Source organism: Coregonus clupeaformis, chromosome 26, assembly GCF_020615455.1.
Source record: "Coregonus clupeaformis isolate EN_2021a chromosome 26, ASM2061545v1, whole genome shotgun sequence".
Taxonomy (NCBI): Eukaryota; Metazoa; Chordata; class Actinopteri; order Salmoniformes; family Salmonidae; genus Coregonus; species Coregonus clupeaformis.
The window spans coordinates 333,604-349,062 of NC_059217.1; the positions used below are offsets into that span (position 1 = coordinate 333,604).

Consider the following 15,459-nt stretch of genomic DNA (forward strand, 5'->3'; position numbering starts at 1 on the left):
GGCAGCAGAACGTTCTCCACGGCGTCTCCAGACTCTGTCACGTCTGTCACATGTGCTCAGTGTTAACCTGCTTTCATCTGTGAAGAGCACAGGGCGCCAGTGGCGAATTTGACAATCTTGGTGTTCTCTGGCAAATGCCAAACGTCCTGCACGGTGTTGGGCTGTAAGCAAAACCCCCACCTGTGGACGTCGGGCCCTCATACCACCCTCATGGAGTCTGTTTCTGACCGTTTGAGCAGACACATGCACATTTGTGGCCTGCTGGAGGTCATTTTGCAGGGCTCTGGCAGTGCTCCTCCTGCTCCTCCTTGCACAAAGGCGGAGGTAGCAGTCCTGCTGCTGGGTTGTTGCCCTCCTACGGCCTCCTCCACGTCTCCTGATGTACTGGCCTGTCTCCTGGTAGCGCCTCCATGCTCTGGATACTACGCTGACAGACACAGCAAACCTTCTTGCCACAGCTCGCATTGATGTGCCATCCTGGATGAGCTGCACTACCTGAGCCACTTGTGTGGGTTGTAGACTCCGTCTCATGCTACCACTAGAGTGAAAGCACCGCCAGCATTCAAAAGTGACCAAAACATCAGCCAGGAAGCATAGGAACTGAGAAGTGGTCTGTGGTCACCACCTGCAAAACCAGTCCTTTATTGGGGGGGTCTTGCTAATTGCCTATAATTTCCACCTGTTGTCTATTCCATTTGCACAACAGCATGTGAAATTTATTGTCAATCAGTGTTGCTTCCTAAGTGGACAGTTTGATTTCACAGAAGTGTGATTAACTTGGAGTTACATTGTGTTGTTTAAGTGTTCCCTTTATTTTTTTGAGCAGTGTACATTTTATGGACACAGTCAATTTTACAATAATTATATTTTGTTAGTTTTTACTCCTGAACTTCCTCTACCCTCAACCTCTCCGATCCTTTTCATGATGTCCATCCGGTTTGCTTCTATATGCCATATCTTTCTAACTGGGCTCTTTCACAAAAGCTCTCAACCTATAACCTATATACTTATTATGGACACAGTATGCTTACATTATTAGTTATCTTGTTGTTATTAGTTGTTGTTAGTTGTTATTAGTCCCATCCTTCAACTCCATTCAACACCACCCATCTATCTCTTAACACCATCCATATTGGATTTCTATTTGCCATATCTTTTTCAACTGTACTGTGATGTTTTACAAAAGTTCTGAACCTTTCTATTCTCATAATCCTTGATAGTTTGCAAGCCCTGCCACATCCGACGAGCGTCAGAGCCGATGTAGTAGGATTTGGTGTTAGTCCTGTACTGAAGCTTTGCCTGTTTGATGGTTCATAATGTGTCACATAAGTGTCAACCTTGTGACACTCTTCTTTTCCCAATGAATGCAATGTATTGACATAAGCATCGACACGTGTGACACTCTTCTTTTCCTATTGAATGCAATGTATTGACATACAGTGTCAACCTTGTGACACTCATCTTATACCATTGAATGCAATTTATTGACATAAGCATAAATTGGTAGACACTAATCTTTTCTCATTAACTGCAAATGCATTGACATAAGCATCAGCCTTGTGACGCTCTTCTTTTCCCATTGAATGCAATGTATTGACATAAGTGTCAACCCCTGTGACACTCATCTTTTCCTATTGAATGCAATGTATTGACCTAAGCTTCAATTGGTTGAAAAAAAATATTTTCTGATTGAATGCAATGTATTGACATACAGTGTCAACCCTGTGACACTCATATTTTACCATTGAAAGTAATGTATTGACATAAGCATCAATTGGTTGACACATCTTTTCTCATTGACTGCAAATGCATTGACATAAGCATCAACCTTGTGACATTCATCTTTTTCCATTGAATGTAATGTATTAATATAAGCATCAATTGGTTGACACTCATCTTTTCCCACTGACTGCAATGTACTGACAAAAGCATCAAGTGGAGCCTGGCCAATTGACATAATCTTCAAGTGGTTGAAATCTAACTTTTTGAAATAACGTGACAGGATGAAGTTTATCTATGATATCATGTTGCCAGCCATGGCTCAAAAACTACCTGTAATCACAAGCACAATAAAGAGAAGAGAGAGAAGGGTTCATAGACCACTGATATGCAGCAGTCCTAAACCAGCCCTAGTCTGGGTGCAGTGTGTGTGTTTGCTAGGTTTTATACAGAAGTGGAACAAACTGCAACGCTTGCAGGATTGTGCAGATTACATACAATTTATGATTCAAAGGTCCCCAGCTAGCCCAAAAGGAATTGTCAGCACTTTTTATAAAGCTAGCTAGCTAGTTCATCTTGTACATTTTCAGTTGAAACTTTATAGGGTGAGGTCAGCGTACTTTTCATTAAATACAAACCCCATTGCATTTTTTATTTAAATACTTCTAGTAAGTTGAACTCAGTCAATGAAAAGTCATTACTACTTAAAATGTTTATGTGGTACTGACTCAAAACTAAATGAGAAGTCACATCAACTAAGATTTTGTAAAGTTATGATAACAAACTAACTTTTTTCCCAGCACGCTCTACTGCAGGTACATTTTTTTGGAATTGTTTTTAATATCTCTGTTTTTGCATGTACATTGAGTGACTGATTGCTTAATCTTATGATACACAAAGATAAATAACATACATTTTTCTAAACCAATCCAATTATTTAGTTAGATTTTTTGCACCCCCATTATTGAAATGGCTGTTCCAGTTTAAAAGGTTTAGGTAATCTCCACACACCATTCTTAACCTTGGCAGTCATTATGAATGTAGATTATGGGTGAATAAAAATGTATCATGTTTTATAGTCAAACTCTGGCTGGATTCCAATAGGAATTACACATCACTTTGCAAGCCAGCATAATGTGACTTGCCGGTAGGGTTGCAAAATTCTGGTACATTTCCCAGGTTTTCCAAAAATCCTGGTTGGAAGAGTCCTGGAAATCCTTCAACCAGGATATTTTGAAGATCTGGGAATTTTGGGGAAGTTACAGGAGTTTTGCAACCCTACTTGCAGGCCTAATGTGGCCTGTAAACAATGAGTTTTTGGTATATGAACACTGTTCAACTGACGTCAGCCTGCAGGCACCCGCCCCCCCCGCCAAACCCGAATGACGCTGGGCTATGTAAACCACCCCCTTCTGCGAACATGCCTTCTGTGATGTTGGTTACAAGGCGGTACTTATTTAAATTAGGTAAGATAATAAGATGTAACCATTGGTGTATTTAAAATTAGGCTTTTTGTGATTTCACAAAAATCACTTAATAATCCCACCTCCATCCCGCCTCCTAATCCAAGTGTTTGACATGGTGAGGGGACCAGTAACTTTGATGAAACTTTATCAATGTAGAAGCAACAGTAATTTGTCATACTTTGGTAGTCCTACTTTGATCTGGTTTCATCCAAATTTCATCCAATTTCATGAAAAACATGATAAATGTCAAATGTATTATTATTGATTATTTAATAGTCCCCCATTAGCTTATGTAGGTAGAGGAAGACTAAGGAACAATCGACAGCAGAACCAGCAATACACACATAATTACACACACACACATGGACATGCAACCACATACATAATACAATCCTCCAGGAAAGAAATATGTTTGATTAAATTATTATAGTCAAGTCAAGTATATACAAAGACATTAAATGGAAAAGTATATCAAAGCTAGTGTCAATATTATAGTTGATAGATTTTATGATAGATTTATCAAAATATTTCTACACTATGTAACATGTAATGAATTAGTGTTTATTTATTGGCAGTTAGACTAGTTGCAGTAAATTAGATTTCATACATTCAAAAGAAAGAAAATAAAACTATCAACGTTTGACAACATTACAATTTTCACAAATGTTTGTGAGCAGCTTTAGCATCAAAATATTGCACACAACTTATTGAACATATTACTTAGTACACAAATCATTATGACATTGTTATTGCTAAATTGCTAGATTATAAATTATATCAGTCAAGATCATCTTGGATTCCGGTTGGCATCCCGGAGAGACTCAATAATGGCATATTGCACGTTCAATGTGTCGGTTTGGTGGATATTCTGTGGACCAAAGAAACATATTTAAGTGTGTGTGTGTGTGTCTGTGTCTGTGTGTGTGTGTGTGTGTGTGTGAGTGTGTGTAGCCTACCGTGTAGTCCTCGGCATAGTAGCAGTGTCTTAGGTTCAAATGTCTGATGAAGTTCCTGCTGATTTGGTTTGGGTTACCGTGTGGCAGAGAGACACACACCGGGCACACCTAGAGGGCACCAGAGAGCAACAATCACTCAAAGCAACAAAGTTTCAGCCCAAGTGGCCAACAACTCCCTAGAACTAGAGACTGGGGACTCCCTGGAGGCAGTGACAATTGTTACTAAGGGGACTATCATGGTTAAACAACACAAAATAAAACTAAATTATATTTCAGCAACTGACAACTTATAACAGATGTATCACTGACCACGGGCCTGTTGTCATAGTGATGGATGTCATTGCAGTGATCCACCAGATCCTGCTCATTCAGACCCCTCTCCTGGCAGATCGGACAGACAAACGTCCTCACTGCAGCACTGAGAGAGAAGTGGGGGGTGGGGTGGGGGGGCAGAGAGAGAGATAAACAGACAAAGATAAACACAGAGAGAGTGAGCATTAGAGAAAAAAAATACGAAAAAATGTAATACTGTCACACTATCAGGTAACATTTTTAATGATGAGTCTGCAGCAGAGGAGGCTGGTTGGAGGAGCTATAGGAGAACAGGCTCATTGTAGTGGCTGGAATGGAATTCATGGAACGGTATCAAACACAAATATATGGAAACCACATGGTTGACTCCGTTCCATTGATTCCATTCCAGCCATTACAATGAGCCCATCCTCCTATAGCGCCTCCCACCAGCCTCATCTGGTCTGTAGTAGTCTACAATGAGAAGCAAATGTATAAGAATCTAACATACTTTAATCACCACAGACAAGCACACTAATGAGAACACACATACCAATGGTGACTTACTCATCATCAGTGAAGGAGAGGGAAGGTGGATTGCGAAAATTCAGCCCTACAGTAATGACTGTGAATTAGCCAGTACAGGAGGAGCTAATGTAGAGGGCATGGAGGTGGGTCTTTGAGCTGGGGAGGGTGTGCTGAGGAATGGCCAATGGCTGTGGTCCTGGGGCGCAGCGAGTCCTGGGGTCGGGTTAGGTGTGGTAATAGGTACCGGTGCAGTAGGGGAAGCCACAGAGGAAAGAGAGGGGGCAGATGTTCGGGCCATAGTCATGCATGCACCATTGGTAGGGGCAGGAGGACTGATGGTAGGTGTGATGGCAGGTGTGGTGGTTGGTGTTTGTGAAGTAGGGGCAGCAAGAGGAGTAACAGATGTATGGGTCATAGACATATATAGGTCATCGGCTGGGGCAGGGGGAGTGATGGAGGAGGAAGGTTTGGGGAAGAATCTTGGGGTGGGAAGGGGAGGGGCTGTAGTGACTCTGTAGCTGGGCTCTGATTGGCCATGCTCCTTCCTGTTGCCTGAGTAGCTATTTGTAGTAGTCTGCTCCGGCAAAAAAAAAAATACGGAGGTATGCAATCAGTCAACATTTAGGTCCTTATTGAAACTGTCAGTGCATTCATTGTAACCCTCTGAATATGATGCTTAGATCACAGGAGGTTGGTGGCACCTTAATTTGGGAGGACGGGATTGTGGTAATAGCTGGAGCAGAATCAGTAGAATGGTATCAAATACATCAAACACATGGTTTCCATGTGTTTGATGCCATTCCATTTGCTCCGTTCCAGCAATTATTATGAGCCATCCTCCCCTCAGCAGCCTCCTGTGGTTTAGAAACGTAATGTACTCCAAGGGTCTCTACATGGTTCTGCTGTATTTGGCTCTGTGGGTTTGGCTGTGTCTAGACCAGTCACTCACTCACCTCTGGATATCCCCTGTCACAGGTCTAGTTGCTGGGGTGGAAAGCCCCAACAAGCCAGGGAGAGGTTGACCCAACCTGACGACTGTGGTCCTCGTCTGGACTCTGAAAGTGACATCAGTGGCACCAGCAGGCATTATGTCATCAACCCGCGCCTTAGCTCTGCACACAGGGCAGTGGGGTAACCACTTTAAAGAACACGTCAGACATAGTCGGCAGAACCTGCAACACACACACACACACACACACACAGTGCATCATTCAATTAAATGCATAAGCAACATGCATCATTGTGGTAATGGTCCACTGATACAGTGGGCACATTCTTCAGTCATGAAGTATACACTTACAGGAAGAATCAAACCTGCAAGAACCTATTTCCTAACACTGCAGCTATGTCATAAATCCAGACTACAGTGATCATAACATTGAAAGGAAAAGGCTAAAGTACTCTCATCCAATTCTCAGAAGAGGAATTGCCATATAAGTATAATATTTGGTACAGTCAGGGGATTTTTCTGTGGTGTGAGGGAAGATTCCCCTCATGTAAAGACACACTATCACTTTCGCCAAAGGTTGGCAACTTGTTATTGTTATTTACCAGCAGTGGAAGGTGTGGAGGAAGTAAAGAACCTGTTTATTACTTAGAGTATAAAGTCATTCGTCAAATCATAGCATATCATCTTTGACAAGACATCCATAAAATAAACTGTAGTCTACTTTGCAAACAATTTGATGTCAAGCTCATCTCAGTAGTTTATCATATTACTCAAGAAACATCAATGTTGAGTTTGTACACAGATACTATTGTCTTTGCACTGTGCTGATGGTCTTTATTGACAAAAATAGAGAATTCATAGAAAACGTATTTGAGGGAGTTCAGACACTGAATTAATTATATTAGGGAGAATGACCTATTTGGGGTTAGAGACAGTTATAGCCATCAGCTCTGGGAGCTCACAGCTCACTGCTACAGTGTAGCTTCTGTGTAAAAGTGAACCTACTTCAATTACTCAATACTCAAATACTCAATTTAAACAGAAAGACCAGGCTACAAATTAAGTTACAGATTAGGCTACAAGCTGTGGTATAACACTAGATAATATGACAATAAAAAGGAGGTTACTCACACATGAGAACAGGCAGCAGGGTGATGTGGGTCTGTCAGGGTACTCATACAGATGGGACACTCATCCTCAAATGTGGTCTGTAGGCCTGCTGCAGAGTGGGCCATACTTGGGTTGGTACAGATTCTCTCTCCCAGAGAGCCCGGGACAGAGTACACTACAGTCTCCCCTGGGGCAGGAGTGGTGTGTGTGAGGCAGCTACTGTACTGCCTTGCTAAAAAATACCTGGCTGGCTACTTCCCTACCTCAGAGCACAGTCTCTTACCTACAGACCCAGCCCGTAGGAGGGAAACTCCAATCAAACAGCTGACTTTGTTCTTTAGTCCCAGCCCAGGGACTTTCTGGACTGTCTTTACTGAAAGCAAACTCACTTTCCGGGAGAGGGTGTGTGTTTGTGTGTGTGTGTGTGACAACCAGGTTCTCAGGATAAGGCATGACAATGAAGACTTGAACTGGGTAGTCGGTATCCAGGAAGGCACATCACACAGTAGTACAAAAATATATAACAGCTTTTATTAAAAGGGGCAATGTGCAGTTCCTACATCCATTTTGTTTACTTATAAATTAATGATATGTACCCATTGTACCCATGGACTTCAAGAATATAACTTAGAAATGCTTCATGAGCTTAGTTCAACTGTAGTACGCCATCTGAAACCAAAATATAAGCTTGTTTTAAAATGGAAACAAACACTGTATAGCCTCAAAATGGTTAAAACTATACTTTTGATATCATGGATGGTCAGTCATTGCATCCATAGCACTGTCTATGAATTTGAGAGTGGTTACATTTCTCTAGCCAAATCCCTCAACTGTTTATCAATAACAGTGGCGGGGACCACGCTTTGTTATTGTTTCAACTGCTGATTGGCACTTTAAAAAATGAATATTAAAATAGTACACAAGCTGACAAAACATAAGCATTACCTTGCTGGCTGTCTTTAAGTCCAGACAGCCAAACACAAATTGTACTCATTGCAGGATACTTACAGCTAACACATTAACACAAACACACAGAAACTGGATAGAAGAGGAGAATGGCGCTGCAATGGATAGCTCACGTTTTACAGGCTCCTGACCAATTCTGCTGTTTTGTGTGTTTTCTTGTACATAATGTTTCCGCCATTGTTTCCTATGACCGAAAATAGCTTCTGGACATCAGAACAGCGATCACTAACCTCGATTTGGATGAACATTTCTACTTCAACGAGTTGGCGGCGCAGTACATACTGCTCACCCCGGACCAGGCCCTAATCTCAGAGACTTGGAAAAGGAAGAGACGGCGTAAGAGAGGCTGACATGCGGGCACCCTGACGAAATGACGTTGGCAAATAAATAATCCGCCTCTACCCTCCATTTTATTGGCGAATATACAATCACTGGTGAACAAACTGGACGGGCGCCGTTCGAGACTATCCTATCAACGGGACCTGAAGAACTGTAATATCTTATGCTTCTCGGAGTCGTGGTTGAACAAGGACATGGATCATATACACTTGCCCATTCGCCCTGTTAGTAACACTATCAACGTTTCCCTTTACTGTGGCAATTGTGGTCGAGTCATGGTGTTAGCAGTGTCATGCTGTGGGGATGTTTTTCAGCGGCAGGGACTGGGAGACTAGTCAGGAAAAAGGGAAAGATTAAGTACAGAAAGATCCTTGATGAAAACCTGCTCCAGAGCGCTCAGGACCTCAGACTGGGGGGAAGGTTCACCTTCTAACAGGACAACGACCCTAAGCACATAGCCAAGACAACGCAGGAGTGGCTTTGGGACAAGTATCTGAATGTCCTTGAGTTGCCTAGCCAGAGCCCGAAATTGAACCTGATCGAACATCTCTAGAGAGACCTGAAAATAGCTGTGCAGCGACGCTCCCCATCCAACCTGACAGACCTTGAGAGGATGGGAGCAACTCCTCAAATACAGATGTGCCAAGATTGTAGCGTGATACCCAAGAAGACTCGAGGCTGTAATCGCTGCCAAAGGTGCTTCAAGAAAGTACTGAGTAAAGGGTCTGAATACTTATGTAATGTGATATTTTAGTTTTAATTTTTTTATAAATTTGAAAAAAATTCTAAAATCCTGTTTTTGCTTTGTCATTACGGGTATTGTGTGTAAATTGATGAGAAAAAAACAATTGAATCCATTTTAAATACAGGATGTAATGTAACAAAATGTGGAAAAAGTAAAGGGGTCTGAATACTTTCCGAAGTCTAGTATAAAAAATAAAAAATAAAATAGTTATTTCCATTTCCCCTGAAAACCGGAACATCCGGTTGTTGCGGACTCAGCAGAGGCTAGGCAGCAGGTAGCCTAGAGGTTAGAGAGGCGAGTCAGCATCCGGAGGGTTGCCAGTTTGAATCTCATGTCCGACGGGAAAAGTCTGACGTGAAGTGAGCTGGCAACCGGAGTGAGTTCATAAAAATGTACTGAAAGGAACCAAGTGTGAAAACACCCAAAGAGATTAAAGGGGCTTTCACACCAAATTGGTTTGGTGTGTTTTTTCTAAACTCTTGCATTTACCCCCGGGTTCGTTTGGACTGGTGTGAACACTATCTGCACTCTGGAGCTCACTAAACAACTCACTGTGATTTGTTCAAAAAGAGTGGTCTCGGGCTGATTCCATTTGTACCGTGGTGCGGTTTGCTGCAGGTGAGAATGCAGTCCGGACCAAACACAGGAAAAGAACCAGATGCGAGCAGTATTATTGGTTGTTTGACTGCGAGCATTTGATGAAATGCACGCAGCATCATAACTTGATATCTATGAAACATTATGTGAGTAGTAGCGCACTTATGAGCGCATCTGAAGCAGATTAGGGGAGACGGGGGCTATACTGGCGGGGATATATCAATGCTGTATCATTGGGATATACACTGAGTGTGCAAAACATTAGGAACACCATCCTAATATTGAATTGCACCCCATTTTGCCCTCAGAACAGGCTCTATTCGTCGGGGCATGGACTCTACAAGGTGCCGGAAATGTTCCACAGGGATGCTGGCCCATGTTGACTCCAATGCTTCCAACAGTTGTGTCCAGTTGGCTGGATGTCATTTGGGTGGTGGACCATTCTTGATACATACGGGAAACTGTTGAGCGTGAAACACTCAGAAGCGTTGCAGTTCTTGACACACTCAAACCGGTACGCCTGGCACCTACTGGCAGGTAGCTTAGTGGTTAAGAGCGTTGTGCCAGTAACCGAAAGGTTGCTGGTTCTAATCCCCGAGCCGACTAGGTGAAAAATCTGTCGATGTGCCCTTGAGCAAGGCACTAACCCTAATTGCTCCTGTAAGTCGCTCTGGATAAGAGCGTCTGCTAAATGACTAAAAATGTAAACTGTAATAGGCACTTCAATTGTTTGTCTTGTCCATTCACCCTTTGCACATATACACAATCTATGTCTCAAGGCTTAAAAATCCTTCTTTAACCTGTCTCCCACCCCCTTCATCTACATTAGGAACATGACATCTGAGGTGCAGTTAACTTTAATGAACTTATCCTCTGCAGCAGAGGTAACTCTGGGTCTTCCTTTCCTGTGGCGGTCCTCATGAGAGCCAGTTTCATCATAGCGCTTGATGGTTTTTGCAACTGTACTTAAAGAAACTTTCAAAGTTCTTGAAATTTTCCGGATTGACTGACCTTCATGTCTTAAAGTAATGATGGACTGTCGTTTCGCTTTGCTTATTTGAGCTGTTCTTGCCATAATATGGACTTGGTCATTTACCAAATAGGGCTATCTTCTGTATACCACCCCTACCTTGTCACAACACAACTGATTGGCTCAAACGCATTAAGAAGGAAAGAAATTCCACAAATTCACTCTTAACAAGGCACACCTGTTAATTGAAATGCATTCCAGGTGACTACCTCATGAAGCTGGTTGAGAGAATGCCAAGAGTGTGCAAAGCTGTCATCAAGGCAAAGGGTGTCTATTTAAAGAATCTAAAATCTAAAATATATTTTGATTTGTTTAACACTTTTTTGGTTACTACATGATTCCATATGTGTTAATTCATAGTATTAATATCTTCACTATTATTGTACAATGTAGAAAATTGTAAAAAAAATAAAGAAAACCCTTGAATGAGTAGGTGTGTCCAAACTTTTGACTGGTACTGTATGTAATCAAATAAACAGCGAAATGTTATTTATAGATTTGTTTGTTCCTTGTTCCAATGATTTAATGATTGACAGTTACTGTAGTGTGTCATGTGCCCAGTCCAAATTGGCCTAGGTCAGTGAGTAAGCCACTTCCACAACTTTTACAACCTTAAGCGCTTTAACCTGTAGTCTATATAATTTTGGATAGGCTAAATAACATGAAACTGATCACCACAAGCTTCAGTGCCTAGGATCTTAGACAACATAACAACTCGATTTTACAGGAAAGCATGATTGTTATTCGATATTCCATTATAGAGGCATTTAATGATGTTCAGGCAGCTGTGGTCTGGTGGAATTCGTGCGTCATGACCAATGATCTACACAGTAGTCATGACCCATTGAGAACTGTTTCTAGTTTGGCCTATTTCAGGATCTGAACACTTCTGATAAGACTATAAACTACATCAATAATTAGGTATGATATAAAAACTGAGCTCTGTACAAGGACCTATGAGCATATGATGTGTCCTTTGAAACTTTCCAATGCGCTATCGAGCGTTTAAGACTTGACTCTCCGGTCTGTCCTGGACTGCGTCACCACCTTCAGTGACAGTCCCGGGGAAAAGTGCCTCACAGTTCGACAACTAAGTTGGAAATTCTATTAGGCTATGGTTTACAATGTTTATTAATCAGAATATGTAGGCTACCATGCCGTTACAATCAGTGCTTAATTTGTCAATTGGGAGGTGCATTGCATTTGCGTAGTGGCAGGGGTGGAAAAAGTACCCAATTGTCATACTCGAGTAAAAGTAAAGATACCTTAATAGAACATGACTCAAGTAAAAGTGAAAGTACCCAGTAAAATACTACTTGAGGAAAAGTCTAAAAGTATTTGGTTGTAAATATACTTAAGTATCAAACGTAAATGTAATTGCAAAAATATACTTAAGTATCAAAAGTAAAAGTATAAATAATTTCTAATTACTTATATTAGGCAAACCAAATGTCACAATTTTCTTGTTTTTAAAATTTAAGGACAGTCAAGGGCACACCAACACTCAGCCATAATTTACAAATGAACAGTAGCGGTGAGTGGGTAAAATCACTGAGGAAGCAAAGCCCACCCCATACTTTAACCTACTGTATGTTTTGTGATAACTGCGTTGTTTGCTCTATAACCTGTTAATTCATATGCCTTGCAACCGTGATATATAGGTCTAAAGGCCGAGACAATAAGAAGACACAGTAGCAGAATAAATTCAACCACAACTTTATTTTATCACAAAACTGGATAGAAACCTCTGTCCAGTGACGTCCACAAAGCATATTGCATGTACAATAACAGACAGTTACATGACCTACAGCTTGGTCAAGCAAGTTAATGTTTCAAACATTTTTGGACCACTAAACAACTATTGATTTAGAACCACAGTTACCGCAAGTCGCAAAGAAAACAGGAGCTGCCTCCACTGTTCCAGCACCATTTCAACATCATCAAATCACCTCTGCTCAGTCTAATAGTGTCAACTAAAAGATACCAACAACAATTTAGTCCAATCAACGTAAGCTAAATATGATTTGGCTGTCAATGGTTATGATTTCTGTGTGTGTCTGTACGTGTGTGTGCGCGCATGCTCGTGTGTACAAGTAGAAAAACATGTTGACTCACCCTACTTGTAGGGAAACGCCAATGCCATCCTCCTCTCTTTCATGTTGATGAAACGTTCTATCACTCTGTCATACAGTACCCGCTTAAATGTTTTGTTGTCCTAGGCTACCTGGCTAAAATGCTTGCTCGCTAGCCTAACTTCCATTCATGAGCAACGTTAGCTAGTTAACATTAGCCTTCTACATCTAGCTACATATTGAACATCCATCCTCTCAGGCCAGGTGCACCACAATGTATGAATTAATGGTTGGATCAGAATCGCCTTTATAATCATTGGCCAGTAGGGAGAATTAAGTAAAACAAGTCAAAATCCCTATTTCCATCCATGGCTAATTTAGGAAAGGGCCAATTTTTAGCTAGCTTGCTATCTTGCCACCGGAGGATAACAACACAACGAGATGCAACAATTCAAGTTTTTCTGTCAATGACGTATTGCTCTCAATGGGATTTGATAGGAGTGACGCCAAATCCAAGCTGGCTTCCCTTGACACTTTTATTTGGTGCGCCAGGACCATTCACAGTTGAGCTTGCTCAGTTTAGCGCAACGCTGATTGGCTAATTTTGTATACTTTTTTGTCAAGGGAGGCCAGATGCCAGCTGGCTTCAGTTGCATTCAATGCTATGGACGGCAACAATGTCATACTCGTTTGAACCAGACAGCATCAGATAGATGGCCTACACGTAGAGAGACAGAGGGGCGCTGTTTCGCTTGCTCGGATGCTTTCTCCTGTGAGATACATTCAGCCTCTTGCGAATTGAAGGAAAATTATGAAACACAGAGAGATGAAAGATAAATTATTATATGTTTTTTTATTGGTCAATGTTTTTGGGAATCCTTGCTTCCCTTGGCATCCATGAATACACACCACTGCAAATTAAGCATTTGTGTTTAGTGAGTCCGCCAGATCAGAGGCAGTAGGGATGACCAGGGACGTTCTCTTTATAAGTGTGTGAATTGGACCCGTTTGCTGTCCTGTTAAGCATTCAAAATGTAACAAGTACTTTTTGGTGTCAGGGAAAATGTATGGAGTAAAAAGTACATTATTTTCTTTATGAATGTAGTGGAGTAAAAGTAAAAGTTGTCAAAAATATAAATAGTAGAGTACAGATACCCAAAAAAGCTACTTAAGTTGTACTTGAAAGTATTTTAACTGAAGTACAATTTCATGCAATTCTATGTCATTTTACATGACTGGAGACTGGTAGAATCTTTTTTAATACCACACAAATGACAGGCGACTTTGACACTGACAAGCTGAGAGTCTGATATCATTAACAACAAACTTGTCTTGATTCCATCAGTAGCCTAGGCCTAGGTGTAGGGAGACACATATTGTAGTCTACAATGAGGAAATTATAGTCCTAAAAATGCTTTCCGGTTTCACTGACTCACCCAATGATGTGCAGCTCACTCACTGGTGATGGCCAAGGCCCTAGTGCCAAAAGCCTATCTCTCTCTTGTTTTACTTTGTAAAACCTTGTTACTTTGTAAAACAATATTTGGAAGTTTATCAAATATTTTTGCCAGCCTACAGCAGACAGATTAGAGCAGGGGTACTCAAGTACTATTTGAGAAGGTCCGGTCACACAAATTTCCTAGGTAGCAAAGGTCCAGATGGATAATGTAATTTATCGGCGTAGTAGCAAACCACCACCTCGCAACCCATGCGACCCCAAACTGTTCACAACCCTCTTGTTGGCGGAGAGAAAATGTTGCAGTTTTAAATCTAATTTCCTGCAATTCTACACATTTTGCATGTTGCAGAGATTTTTTTTGCTGTTTTAACCCGATTTTCCTGCAATTTTATGCATTATTCCATGTCTTATGTGTATTTATATGATACCAGGGGTCGAAGCCCGACCAAGTAAAAAAAAATCGAGGTATATAATTGAGATAGATTGTGTATGTGTGCAGAGGGTGAATGGACAAGACAAACGATTTAAGTGCCTATTACAGTTTACATTTTTAGTCATTTAGCAGACGCTCTTATCCAGAACGACTTACAGGAGCAATTAGGGTTAGTGCCTTGCTCAAGGGCACATCGACAGATGTTTCACCTAGTCGGCTCGTGGATTAGAACCAGTGACCTTTCAGTTACTGGCACAATGCTCTTAACCACTAAACTACCTGCCAGTAGGTGCCAGGTGTACCGGTTTGAGTGTGTCAAGAACTGCAACGCTTCTGAGTGTTTCACACTCAACAGTTTCCCGTATGTATCAAGAATGGTCCACCACCCAAATGACATCCAGCCAACTGGACACAACTGTTGGAAGCATTGGAGTCAACATGGGCCAGCATCCCTGTGGAACATTTCCGGCACCTTGTAGAGTCCATGCCCCGACGAATAGAGCCTGTTCTGAGGGCAAAATGGGGTGCAATTCAATATTAGGATGGTGTTCCTAATGTTTTGTACACTCAGTGTATATCCCAATGATACAGCATTGATATATCCCCGCCAGTATAGCCCCCATCTCCCCTAATCTGCTTCAGATGCGCTCATAAGTGCGCTACTACTCACATAATGTTTCAGAGATATCAAGTTATGATGCTGCGTGCATTTGATCAAATGCTCGCAGTCAAACAACCAATAATACTGCTCACATCTGGTTCTTTTCCTGTGTTTGGTCCGGACTGCATTCTCACCTGC

General features: G+C 41.5%; 1 protein-coding gene across 1 annotated transcript; it reads right to left on the minus strand.

Annotated features, from left to right (window-relative positions):
• Positions 1-2,880: 2,880 nt before the first annotated feature.
• On the minus strand, positions 2,881-7,250 carry LOC121539940 (E3 ubiquitin-protein ligase RNF138). Its single transcript, XM_041848590.1, has 5 exons — positions 7,041-7,250; positions 5,914-6,132; positions 4,451-4,559; positions 4,142-4,249; positions 2,881-4,053 (listed from the first exon to the last, which is right to left on the minus strand). The coding sequence occupies exons 1-5, from the start codon at positions 7,142-7,144 to the stop codon at positions 3,973-3,975; spliced, it is 621 nt and encodes a 206-aa protein (XP_041704524.1). The 5' UTR covers positions 7,145-7,250; the 3' UTR covers positions 2,881-3,972.
• Positions 7,251-15,459: the final 8,209 nt, after the last annotated feature.

Coding starts and splice junctions, on each gene's coding strand:
- LOC121539940 (XM_041848590.1), bottom strand. CDS start 7,144: ATGGCCCACTCTGCAGCAGGCCTACAGACCACATTTGAGGATGAGTGT. Junction 6,133..7,040: donor CCTGCTGCCTGTTCTCATGT/GTGAGTAACCTC, acceptor TGTGTGTTGCAG/GTTCTGCCGACTATGTCTGA. Junction 4,560..5,913: donor GTGACAGGGGATATCCAGAG/GTGAGTGAGTGA, acceptor CTTCTCTCTCAG/TGCTGCAGTGAGGACGTTTG.